The following is a 12,533-nucleotide window of genomic DNA, read 5'->3' as shown; positions in this document are numbered from 1 at the left end:
GCACGAAGGTACATTTGGAGCCTGTTTTTATATGTCAGTGTAAGATAAGCTTTATAGAGACAGTTTTTTAGTACATGTGTTGCTTGGAGGTCAAAGAGAAAGGTGACCCTTCTTCCTACAAGAATACGGATACAGTACTTTGGAGGGAGTTTGACTGTGTTTTTGAAGGTACTGTAGTAAGGAAGTAATCGTTATGTATTTTAGTCCTTATGCAGGCTTCCGTTTTAGGTATTATATTGCCACGAGCTATAAGCCATTGTGTTCCTGGGACTCAAACCCTCCACTACACGTCAGTCTCCCTGACCTAATTAATATCGACCCCTAGTGTTGCTCGGGCTGTATATAACAAGGCACCATTATAGGTGCATCTGATTATTATGTTACTATTAGCTTCTGAGTCATAGGAATTAAACTTTTTGAGACATGGGTATATAGGCATCTCTCTCTCTCTCTCTTCCTTTTTTCAAGGCTGTTATCTGGTGTTTCTTCGAGGCACAAGAGTAAGACTTTTTTTCTTTGGCACCAAGGGGGCCACTTATTTTCTTATCGCTCCGTCATTAATCCATTGAATATTTTTGACGATATTACAGTATAATATTGATGTGTGTGTGTGTGTGTGTGTGTGTGTGTGTGTGTGTGTGTGTGTGTGTGTGTGTGTGTGTGTGTGTGTGTACTTGAGGTACAAGGTTTATCAAGGTTGTATTGCTTTCGTCATCCATAACGTCTCCTGACACCACCTAACCTCTTTATTACCAGACGCCCTTCCTCAGCCAAATCATAACGTCTCTTCACGGGGCGAAGTAGGAAGTTTTTAGGAGGCAACCAGGTAAAGAGTTTTTCTTTCTTTCTTTCTTTCATTTTTTTTTTTTTTTTTTTATTTTTAACCGTCAGTTTGGTGGAGACAATGTGGCAGAGGGTGGTATGTGGTATGAGAAGAGATCATTGCTGAGTAGGGAGAGGAATGCCTGCATGTCCTTTTGTCGAAGCCATTCCTCACAGGAGCCAGATTAGGGCAAATATGAAATAAACAGAGTGTGGAAGGAATTATGAGGTTACTGAGAGGGCAGCTGTAACAATATCTTTGGGAATGACAGTGGAAAGGCAAAGCTCCTGAAGCAGATGAGAATATGTGATTTATTTATTATCCACTTCACTACCTTGAAGTGATATTTATTCTTGCTAAGATCATAATTATACTTATTTATATCAACATTGGGAAGCTCTTTGATAAGTTAATGGGTAAGTGTGGGCTATATCGAACCCCTTCCGTTCAAAAAGTCTCTCCTAAACTGAATAGCAGTGCCTGGAAACAACAAGCATGGTACATGTATAACTTACTTGGGCTGAAAGAATCAATACTTGCCATCATGTGACGATTATACTTAGCATAAGGGACATTAATCATGGTGAAGGGGCTAAAAGCAGTTACCTTTTATTCACTGGGTGAAATGGTATTTCTTGCTACCAACAAAGTGGCAACCAGGATGGGAATTCGTTTGTTGCGTGTTGTATTCATCCATCCATCATCCAATCCTATGTTGCCCCATGAGGAGCGTAGGAGCCCGGGGCAAGGCAAGTTGGTCCCGACATTAAAGATGAGAGGGACTAGCCTCACTCATCCCTGAGTGGCATTATGTGAGCAATAAACCCCAACCATCCCTTGGATATAAGCTGACACATATAAAACTACAGAGACTTAATCTGATTGGAGCGCCATAATTATCCACTAAACCACCAGGCGCCATAATTTGGGTATATGGTTACCACCCAGCACAGGAAATGGTTTCCTGGTGTACAGGAAACCATTTGGCTTGTCATTCAATGTAGAGTCATCAATAGGCAGAAGGAAGAGGAAAGAATGAAGGAAAGAAAGACAGAAGAGGAAGTGTAAAGTCACCCGTAGGTAGAAGGATGAGGAACGAATGAAGGGAAGAGAGGCAGAAGAGGAAGGAAGGAAGAGAGGAAAGAGCAGACACCCAAAGCAGCACTACATCGAGTGAGTGGATGGTGAGCGCCCACTTGTCGTGCTGGTTTGGGTGTCTGCCTTTTCGTCTCTTCCTTCCTTTCTCTTCTATCTTTCTTCCCTTCATTCGCTCCTCATCCTTCTACCTACGGGTGACTTTACACTTTCTCTTTTGCCTTTCTTTCCTTCATTCTTTCCTCTTCCTTCTGCCTATTGATGACTCTACATTGAGTGACAAGCCAAATGGTTTCCTGTACACCAGGAAACCATTTCCTGTGATGGGTGGTAACCATATACCCAAATTATGGCGACTGTTGGTTTAGTGGGTAATTAAGGTACTCCAATAAGACTGAGCTTGCATTCTACGCATAAATTGTAACTTGGTCAAACTTGAACATCTGCAACTTCGACCCTCGTTCAGTCGATAAACATTAATTTTCCTTTACCTTTCTTCATCTTTATTATTATCATCAACATTTGGTTACTCTTTTTCCCGTATATGAGGAAGATCTCTTTTAATAACGGAATACAGTATGTAATACTGACAGTATCCATCGTCTAATCACAAATCATCAACACTTTCCAGACCATGTATAAGAGTGTGGGCTCTGCATCATCCATCACTTAAGAACTCAATTACACTGATTAATAAGAACATGTGTGAGCTTAATCACTGAAGGTCCGGAGGCAACCCCCATTACACAGTTTTAGAGCGCAGTTTGCCTAGCCTCGTCCCCCATATTATCAGTCTTGACCTGAATCGATACTCTGTACTTACACCAAACTGTTTATAACTGAAAGTATCAGGGGAAAAGAGAAGGGTTGGTTGCTGTTATTAGAAGGAGTGAGACTAATAATATAATCATTAATATAAAGGTGGCAGGTTGGGTGGTTGCGGTGAGGCAGGTGTGGATGTGGAATGGATTGTGGGCGTAGGCCATGGTAATTTATATGGCAGAGGCGATGCAATGGGTCGTAACTCAGGACACGGGTGATTTGGCTGATTGAGGAGCAATTAGTCGGGAGGGAGGGTGAGTTGTGGAGGATGATATAATGTAGGATTTGAACGCAGCCTGGGAAATGCATAAATGGTAGGTGCTGCTGGTTCTTACATGACCAATATAGTTTGGAAATATTCATTCTGTAAACTTCCCGGATATAAGGTTTTTCTATTAGTGTGTAACAAGGATGATGATGATGATAATCATCATCCATCATTCAATCCTATGTTGCTCCATGAGGAGCGTAGGAGCCCGGGGCTAGGCAAGTTGGTCCTGACATTTAAGATGAAAGAGACCAGCCTAACTCATCCCAAAGTGGCATTACGTTAGCAATAAACCCCAACCACCCCTTGGATATAAACCTACAATGGCTCAATCCGACTGGAGCGCCTTCATTACCCACTAACCACAATGCACCATAATTTGGTTATATGGTTACCACCCAGTATAGTAAATGGTTCCCTGGTGAACAGAAAACCATTTGGCTTGTCACTCAGTGCAGAGTCACCAATGGGCAGAAGGAAGAGGAAAGAATGAAGGAAAGAAAGACGGAAGAGGGAATGTAAAGTCACCCGTAAGCGGAAGGATGAGGAAAGAATGAAGGAAAGAAAGACAGAAAAGGAAGGAAGGAAGAGAGGAAAGGGCAGACACCAAAGCAGCACTACATCGAGTGAGTGGATGGAGAGCGCCCCCACCTACCACCTACTAATAATAATTATAATCTTCATCATCATCATCATTATCATCATCATAATAATAAAGTTGATGTGCAGTTTCTTTCTGTGCATTCAGAAAAAAACATATAAGCTGCAGACCCAACCCTGGGATCTGGTATGCCTATTTCGTTGAAACCCATGAGGTGAGTGGTTCTCAAAAGTTTTTAGGCCAGCGACCCACCAAATACTGCTGGCAAGACTCGCGCCCCCTGCCTTTATACCTTTTCCTCCCCTCCCACCACACACGGTAAAGACCTACTGCCTCGGATCGTAGCTATAAAATATTAGATTACTCTCTGTTCTCTCACACCAGTTTACAAGCAGATGTATTAATAATAATCTATCTTCATTAGTGAGATGAATGGGCCTATTTTTTGGAGTAAAACAACTCCATTCTCGGTTTGTTACGGAGACAACAAAAATACTGAGTCGTTATCGGTAATTGTTTTTAACAGATGTCAGTGAAAAAAAAAAAATCACATAAGCAGGTCGATACGAAAGAAATCAATAGCCCTGGATAATCCTGGATATTCCCCTGAGACAGAAATCCAGAAATGAACCAGGGGTCTTGCTGCAAACTTTGTCCGTAATGTACTATGACTGGACAGCTCCAGCAGTGCGTCCTCCAGGTCTGATGACAGTTGATCCCCAGCAGCTGTGAACGACTGTCGTATCCAGTCATATTTTTCTGGAGTTGTTTCTTTTGCGAAGCACTTCTTGAAATGGTCCACAAGGTCCCGGTGGTAACAGGTGATCATCTCCTTGATGTTATTCAGACTCAGTCCATTCCTTTCCATTAATTTTCCATCTATGGGAAATATTTCTATATTACCCTCCTCTACTCGCATGGCTCATCGTTCCTACTACCTTATGAATTCATTGAGCTTATCAAACAGAGACAAGATGTCTGTCGTTGGTGCTTGTTGTTATTAATTCAGTATATTTTTTTCAAATATGTCAGACATACAGGCAAGATTTGACAGCCAAACAGGGACAGCCAGATGGTTGAGATCCAGAATCGATCGGGAAGATCCGCACCTCGTTTCACAACTCGTACAGGTGGGCGAGAACTTTCCTCCGGGAAAGTCACCTGGCCTGTGTGTGGAACAGTGGGGCTTCATGATCCTTGCAAAGTGTTGCGGACAGCCTGGTGTTCATGAGACACGATTTGTTGTTTACTGTATTACCCGCAGTTTCAAGGACGCTGTCATGTGTGCCAATGGAGCTCAGCGCCAGCAAGTCCTGACGTGTAAGAGTTTTGGTCAGAATAAAGTGGTAAGGGACGGGGGAAAGGGGAAAGAATATATTGATCCTGGGCATTGAGTGAATAAATTTTTCATCAGTTGTCTCTTTGAACTCAAATGAAGAACTGAACATTTGTTAATTAATATATACTATCTTACATCCAATGCTGATGAGTACATACCACAATTCGAGATTTTTAATAACAAAACGACTTTATTTTCTTCAAAAATTTCCGTAAACTTCAACGGTAAGCATGCACAAGACGCTAAGGATACTGCAGATGTAGGCTTAGCAACCGCTGTGTTGTACTCTTACCGTTGACCGACGTTTCTTAAAGTTTCTAACACAATTTTCACATATATTTCTCACCCTACATTCCACCCTAATGCTTTACGTACCTGTAACATTTCGTGAAGCACTGAGTACAAAACATAACGCTGCCTAAATTATACATTAGTGGTAGGTGGTGTTAGTGGTAGGTGGTGGCGACCATCATCCACTCACTTGATGTAGTGCTGCCTACCTCTTGCTTAGCCTGTATCATTTTTTTTCTGTGCCTGCCCTCCTGTCTTCCTATTTCTCTCATCTTTCCTGTCACTTCTTATTGCTTTTCTTTCCTTTACAGGTGGCTTTCCATTGAGTGACAAGCCAAATGGTTTCCTGTAAGCCAATAAATCATTTAGAACGCTGGGTGGTAACCATATAACCGATCCATACACCCTCCATACGTGTTAACAAGTGGGTTGGTGGAGGGTTAGTGCCCCTCCCCGTAAAACAAATAACTCAAATGGCCACCCTTTACGGGATTATGGTGTCTGGCAGCAGATAGATAGACAGACAATCACTGTATTAGTTTTCATTAGACTACATATATTCTAGTTTAATTTAAAAAACAACACTGCAAAGCGATCACACGGTTTTTCCTTCTCTTTCACTCTCTCTGGAAATTATCTTGCGACCCCATAAGATCATCTCGCGACCTCTCGGAGGTTCGCCTGCGGGTTCGCGACACAGTTTGAGAACCGCGGGGTTAGGTTAGACCTCTCGTCACTAAGCAGTAAATTTGCAGAATCTATTGTATGTGACAGTAAGACATCACTATTTTTTAATCCTTGCTATCCCTGGATAATTTTTATCCTACCTGGGGAACACCTGATATATAGAAACGGTGTCTGTTAATACCATTCACCACTCCCTGATGTATTTTGTCATCATCATCATCACCAATTTCTCACTGATATAATAATAAAAAGCAGGAAAGCGTCAAGGCAAAGGAATTAATAACTACAAATTGCTCTTCCCTCCCAGCCATATGAGTCATCTTCGTCTATTAACAAAACGTCCCTCTCGTGTATCGACCAGACAATATAATGAAAGTGAGAATAGTCAGGACTCCATCAGCTATACCCTGCCCCACCAACGACTGTACTTTATTGCTTTCCCTCTATCACTCTATGGGTCCCCCTAAATCCCTTCCTGTGGTTCCCCCCCCCCTCCATCCCTCCCCATAATATCTTGATATCTTGTACCCCTTCCCGCAGTCCCCACTTCATCCCTCTCCGTGGCCCCCTCTTCATCCCTCTCCGTGCCCACCCCTTCATCCCTCCCTGTGGTCCCCCTTCGTCCCTCACTGTGGTCCCCCTTCCTCATTCCCTCTGGTCTCCTTTCATCCCTCCCTTTCGTCCCCCTTCATCCCTCATATGGTCCCCTTTCATCCCTCCCTCTTGTCCCCCTTCAAACCTTCATCACTTCCTGTGATTCTACTTCATCCTTCCTTGTGGTTCCCCTCCATCTCTTCCCTTGATACATTGTACCTCTCCCGGCAGTCCCAATTTCATCCCTCCCTGTGACCCCTATTCCATCCTTCCCTGTGGCCCCCATTCATCTCTTCCTGTGGTTACCCCTTCATTCCTGTCTATGGTTCCCTATCATCCCTCCCTGTGGCTTCCCTCCATCCTTTTCTGTGGTCCCCGATTATACGTTTCTGTTGCCCCCCCCCTTCACCCCTCCCTGTGGTCCCCTGTTCATCCCTCTCTGTGGTTTCCCCTTCATCCCTCTCTTTGGTCCCCCCTCCATCCATCCCTTTGGTCCCCCTTCATCTCTCTCTGTGGTCCCACCTTCATCAGCGGTGCCCCTGCCATCCCCTCATTAACCAACGGGACAGGGCACGACTCCATCCCACCCAAACAAAGATATATCCTGTAGAGGCCAAGGTTCTCACTTGGCTACATCCTTCTAAAGTAGGATTACGGTGGATTTTTTTTCTATGTCACGTGCTTAGGCATGGTTCCCCTCCATCGTATTTCCTGTCGCCATTTTCCATAACATGATATCTTCTATTTCTTCCCTACTTCCTAGTTTGGGTGTAATTGAATTAATAACCGTCATTTGCATTACATAGTCCTCCATATCTACAGTTAGTTAACACTGAAAGAAGTCCTCAGTAATTTCCTGGCCCCACGACCTTCAGTAGCCTCTTTCAATATAGATGGACCTAATAATGCACACTGGCCAGTGCACAAATTAGTAATTTAATCTACACCGTATTTTACCAACACTAATTTTGTCACATAAAACTAGTATTTTGCATTTCAGCTCCTGTCAGTAAAAACATCCACACTGTTTTCTAACGCCAATTTCAATTTTGAGCAACATCAGCAGCACAAATAAATATTATCTTTTATATTTTACTTAATGTACATGACTTATTTTTCTGTCACTTCCATTTGTCTCCGACCCCTCCTCAAGCACTGTATATCAGGCTTTCACTTTTAACTCGATTGTTAACATTATTATTTCACCTCCCCTTCTAGATCCATTAGCATTATTTCAACTCACACGCACCTTCCTAACCTTTCCTGTAATTCCTTAATCAACCGCATCATTGTAGAGGAGATACCTGTTTAATTATTATCCTTTATCTTATTTCCACCTTCTCCCCTTTAGTATCTTATCTTAACCATCCGACCTGAAGACTTATATTTAAATTGTTACTATTGCCATCTCAAGGAATTCCATTCGGAACAGGAAACAGCTGTTAAACTGGAGAGATTAGATATAAGGTTTATTAAACCGTTCCCCATCAGGGAACACTCTAATAACAAGAAATATTAATTGTGATAGTTGCACTCGTCAGAATAAAATAATGTTGATATCATCGTACTGAAGCTGGTAATACTGTAGCCCTTCAATAGTAACTGCAGGTTCTAGCTCTTTTTACCGTTATTAGCTTTACCTTTTCAGTTATTTTTACACCTTTAGTGGCGCAGGACGTTCTTACCGATTTTTTTCTTACAATCGCCAAACGATAATATTCGGATTATGAAAAAAGTTCGTTAGTGAAGAGTTTAGAAGCAAACTTGTTTTTTCTAAGAGAAATTTCATAAAAAAATTAACATAATTGTCCGGTAATAGGAAAAATAACCAGCAGAAAAAGACAACTTAGTGAGCTGGGAAAATTCTATGACTTTATTATATACTATTATATCGCTATCCTATTATTTCTTTTGTTCTGATTCCATTTCACACTCTCACATAAACCTTGACAACACATCCGAGGCAATGGTAGTCTTTGCCTGAACAAATGACATGCTAATTCCAGTGGTAGTAAACTCAGATGAGCCAGAACAGTTCTACTTTACCACTCTGATGTAGCGCGTCTTTCTTGGCGTATTTTTTATATTACCAGATGATATTACACACCTTAGCAAAGCCCTCGAGCACTGACGATATGAATGAATTTTATATCCTGCTACTCCAGCACGAAATATAGCTCTTCAGCCAATTAATTTATTTGATGGTAGCAAGGATATATTTCAGTATACATCTCCATGCTTAATTGTTTTCCGGTTTCTTGCTTGCACTGAGCACATAGCAGACTCCTACCAACACCCTGACAAAACTACACGAGCCTTGAAAAATGCTACCTAAATAATACTAAATTGATTTAGCCACTGCAACACTCAAATGAGGTAGGGCTGTTCTGCTTTGTCTTTAGTGTTTATTCTTGCTGTTGCCAGATTTTATTTATCTTTGGGTAACCCGAGAGTAGTGAATGGATGAAGAGAAGTTATATGTAATTCTTAAATTTCGAATAATTCTCCTCTAACCTGAATAAAGTCATATGTATGGCAACATAAATAAAAATAATATACGCAAAACGAAAATGAATTTATATCCCAACTTACGCACCCTCTTCTCTTCCGAACTCTGTGCTCATCCCTCTCATGTATCCCCCTATTCACTTCATAAACTCTTGCGCATTTTTCGTACTGTCTCCTTCTCTTTCGTATTCTTTTTCTCCTCGTTCATACTTTCTCCACCGCCAGACTCCTACATTAATCCTGGAAACAGTACTTAAGGGGAGTTACTGGTTCTCGTGTGAGGGAGATCAGAAGATGTATAGTGATTATTAGGTCAGGCATCGATAGCTGCTGTCCGAGTACTCTGGCTAGATATTGGTAGTTCTCTCTCTCTCTCTCTCTCCTACTCGGCACTCAGGTTAATAAGTTTTATTTAATACCAGACAAAACTCAGAGTGGCCTTGGTCATCCCACCCTCACCATGTAGTTATATCTTACCTAAGTTTTAACTTCATATCTTTCACACTGTATATTCTCTGAATTTCACTCTCTTCCTATATGATAAGATTTATGATAATCAGTCCGCCAATCCACTATTTACGTTCATGTTTTAATCTTTTACATTATCCAAGAATCTAATACAATGGACCAGTCTTTCCTTACACAGTCTTCAAAAATAAGAGTATGAATCACTAAGACAAGGGCACACCGACAGCCTGACAGGATTCGTTGGACTCCTTAGCCATCATTACCAGTACATAACTGCCGCCGGTACAATGCACACAGACGGACGCACGAAAAACTCTCATTCTCACTCAGCTGCGCAAGGTCCTCGACTTCATCGAGAGAAGAACGAGTATTTATCTTTATTAATATATCTGTCTGTCTATCTGTTCATCTATCTCTTCATCTGTCAGTCTATCTATCTATCTATCTATCTATCTATCTGTCTATCCTTCTATCCACGTCTACCTCTTCATCTGTCTATCTCTTCATCTGTCTATCCGTCCAATAACCTACATATTGTACCCTATCTATCTATATCTAAAGCCAGACACCTTAATCCAGTAATGGGTGATGGGGAGGAGGTTGGGGATGATGGGGAGGTGGTTGAGGATGTTGGTGAGGAAGTTGGTGATGGGGAGGACGTTGAGGATGATGGGGAGGAGGTTGTATATGATGGGGAGGAGTTGAGGATGATGGGAGGAGGTTGAGGAGGAGGATGGAATTGAGGCTGAGAGGTGCAGGATTATTACAAAATCGGTTTTTATAAAGTTTCTAATGACATTTTATTATTTCCTTTTCAATTTCTTTTCTACAAGCTAGATGTTCGACATATGTAATAAGGGCAGGTCCACAGGCAATTCCAATTGACAACACGACACGAAGGCAACTCTTTGATTACATCCCAAATTCATCACAGTGACGCCCCACACGTATGTTGCGACACGTAATATAAAAGCCTTGGAAAATTAAGAGAAAAGAAAATACAAAAGTGCTAAGAATCAAAACGCTTAGAATCATCGCGACGACTGCATAAAAAAGTAACATTCCAGACCTTGACCTACTCCCACCTGAGTGATTAAGAACCAACCTACGCCGACCCGACCTATACCGACCTGACCCTCAACGCCCCTCTCAACGCCTTGAACGCCACCCTCAACGTCCTTCTCAACTCCTTCAAAGTCTTCAATGCCACCCTCAAGCATTCCCACAACTCCAGCTAGGACTGGAGTGAGAGCATCAGGCGGCGGAGTAGCCCGAGTAGGAGGTGGAGAGAGGATGAGAGATACGATCCCAAGAAAAAGAAACTGCCGGGGAAAAAATTTCCTGGGGGCAAGAAGACCCCGGGAGCAAGAAGATCCAGGAGGCAAGAAGACCCTGCGGCAGGAAGACCAGGGGACAAGGAGTCCTGGGGCAAAACGTTATCGGGGGCGAGAAGACCCTCGGGGCCAGCCAGAAATATGAAGACCCGATGCCGAAAAATGATCCGGTGCCAAAAAAAAAAAAAAAAAAAAGAGACCATGTTCAGAAAAAAACGGGTAAGGAAAAAAAAGAGACCCTGGTCACAAAAAAAAGAGACTCTTGTCAGAAAGAAGAGAAGAGACCCGGGTCAGACAAAAAAAGATGTGAGACTACGGTCAAAAAAAAAAAAAAAAATCAGAGTTAGTAGAAAAAGAGGAACGAGACAGAAAAAATAGAGACCCAGGTGAGCAAAATAAAGAAAGGACAAAAGTCAGCAGAAAAAGACCCGGGTCAGAAAGAGACCCGGCTCAGAAATAAACAAGACAAGGGTCATAAAAAAAAAAAGGACACGGGTCAGAAAAATAAGAACAGACCCGGGTCACAAAAAAGGGAGACCCGGGACATGAAAAAAAAAGTAGGGACCCGGCTCAGAGAAAAAGAAGGGACCCGGGTCAGAAAAAAAATGAGACCCGGGTCTGAAAAGAGACCGGGTCAGAAAAAAGAAGAGATCCTGGTATGAAAAAAGAGACGGGTCGGAAAAAAGAAGAGACCTGGGTCTGAAAAAAAGAAGACCCAGGTCTGAAAAAAGAAGAGACCCATATCTGAAAAAAAGAAGAGACCCATATCTGAGAAAAAGAAGAGACCCGGGTCTGAAAAGAGACCAGCGTCTGAAAAAAGAGGAGACCCGGGTCTGAAAAAAAGAAAAGACCGGGGTCTGAAAAAAGAAGAGACTGGGTCGGAAAAAAAAGAACAGACCAGGGTCTGAAAACACTAAGAGATCTGGGTTTGTAAACACGATGAGACTCGGGTCTGAAAACACGAAGAGATCCGGGTCTGAAAAAAAAAAAAAAGAGATTCGGGTCTGAAAAGAAGAAGAGATCTGGGTCTGAAAAAAAAGAAAAAGACCCGGGCCTGAAAAAAGAAGGGAACCAGGTTTGAAAAAAAAAGAAAAAAAAAAAGAGACACGGCTCTGAAAAAAAGAACCCACCAGGATCTGAAAAAAAAGAAGAGACCCGGTCTCTTTTTTCAGACCTGGGTCCGAAAACAAAAGCGATCCGTGTCCGAAAAAAAAGAAGTGACCTGGGTATTAAAAACGAAGAGACTCGGGTCGGAAAACACGAAGAGAACCGGGTCTGAAAAAAAGAAGAGGTCCGGGACTGAAAAAGGAAGAGAACTGGGTCTGAAAAAAGAAGAGACCCGGGTCTGAAAAAACAGAAGTAACCCGGGTCCGGAAAAAAAGACGGGACCCGGGTCTGAAAAAAGAGTAAAGACCCCGGCCATATAAAGCAGAGACCCGGATCAGAAAAAAAAGCAGAGACCCGGGTCAGAAAAAAATTAAGAGACCCGGTCAGAAAAAATGAAAGACCCGGGTCAGAAACAAAGAAGAGACCCGGGTCAGAAACAAAGAAGAGACCCGGGTCAGAAACAAAGAAGAGACCCGGGTCAGAAACAAAGAAGAGACCCGGGTCTGAAAAAAAGAAGAGTTCCGGGTCTGAAAAAAGAAGAAACAACGGTCTGAAAAAAGAAGAGACAGGGTCTGAAAAAAGTATGAGAGAGGGTC

General features: G+C 42.3%; 1 protein-coding gene across 1 annotated transcript; it reads right to left on the bottom strand.

Moving 5' to 3' along the window:
• Positions 1-4,156: 4,156 nt before the first annotated feature.
• On the bottom strand, positions 4,157-4,528 carry LOC145396023 (zinc finger BED domain-containing protein 5-like). Its single transcript, XM_080269487.1, has one exon. It carries the CDS (start codon positions 4,526-4,528, stop codon positions 4,157-4,159), a length of 372 nt encoding a protein of 123 aa, XP_080125613.1.
• Positions 4,529-12,533: the final 8,005 nt, after the last annotated feature.

Source organism: Coenobita brevimanus, chromosome 34 (genome assembly GCF_032717465.1).
Source record: "Coenobita brevimanus isolate Jiangsu-jjx chromosome 34, ASM3271746v2, whole genome shotgun sequence".
NCBI lineage: Eukaryota > Metazoa > Arthropoda > Malacostraca > Decapoda > Coenobitidae > Coenobita > Coenobita brevimanus.
The sequence above is the reverse complement of the archived record's forward strand: the minus strand, read 5'-3'. Positions and strand labels throughout refer to the sequence as shown.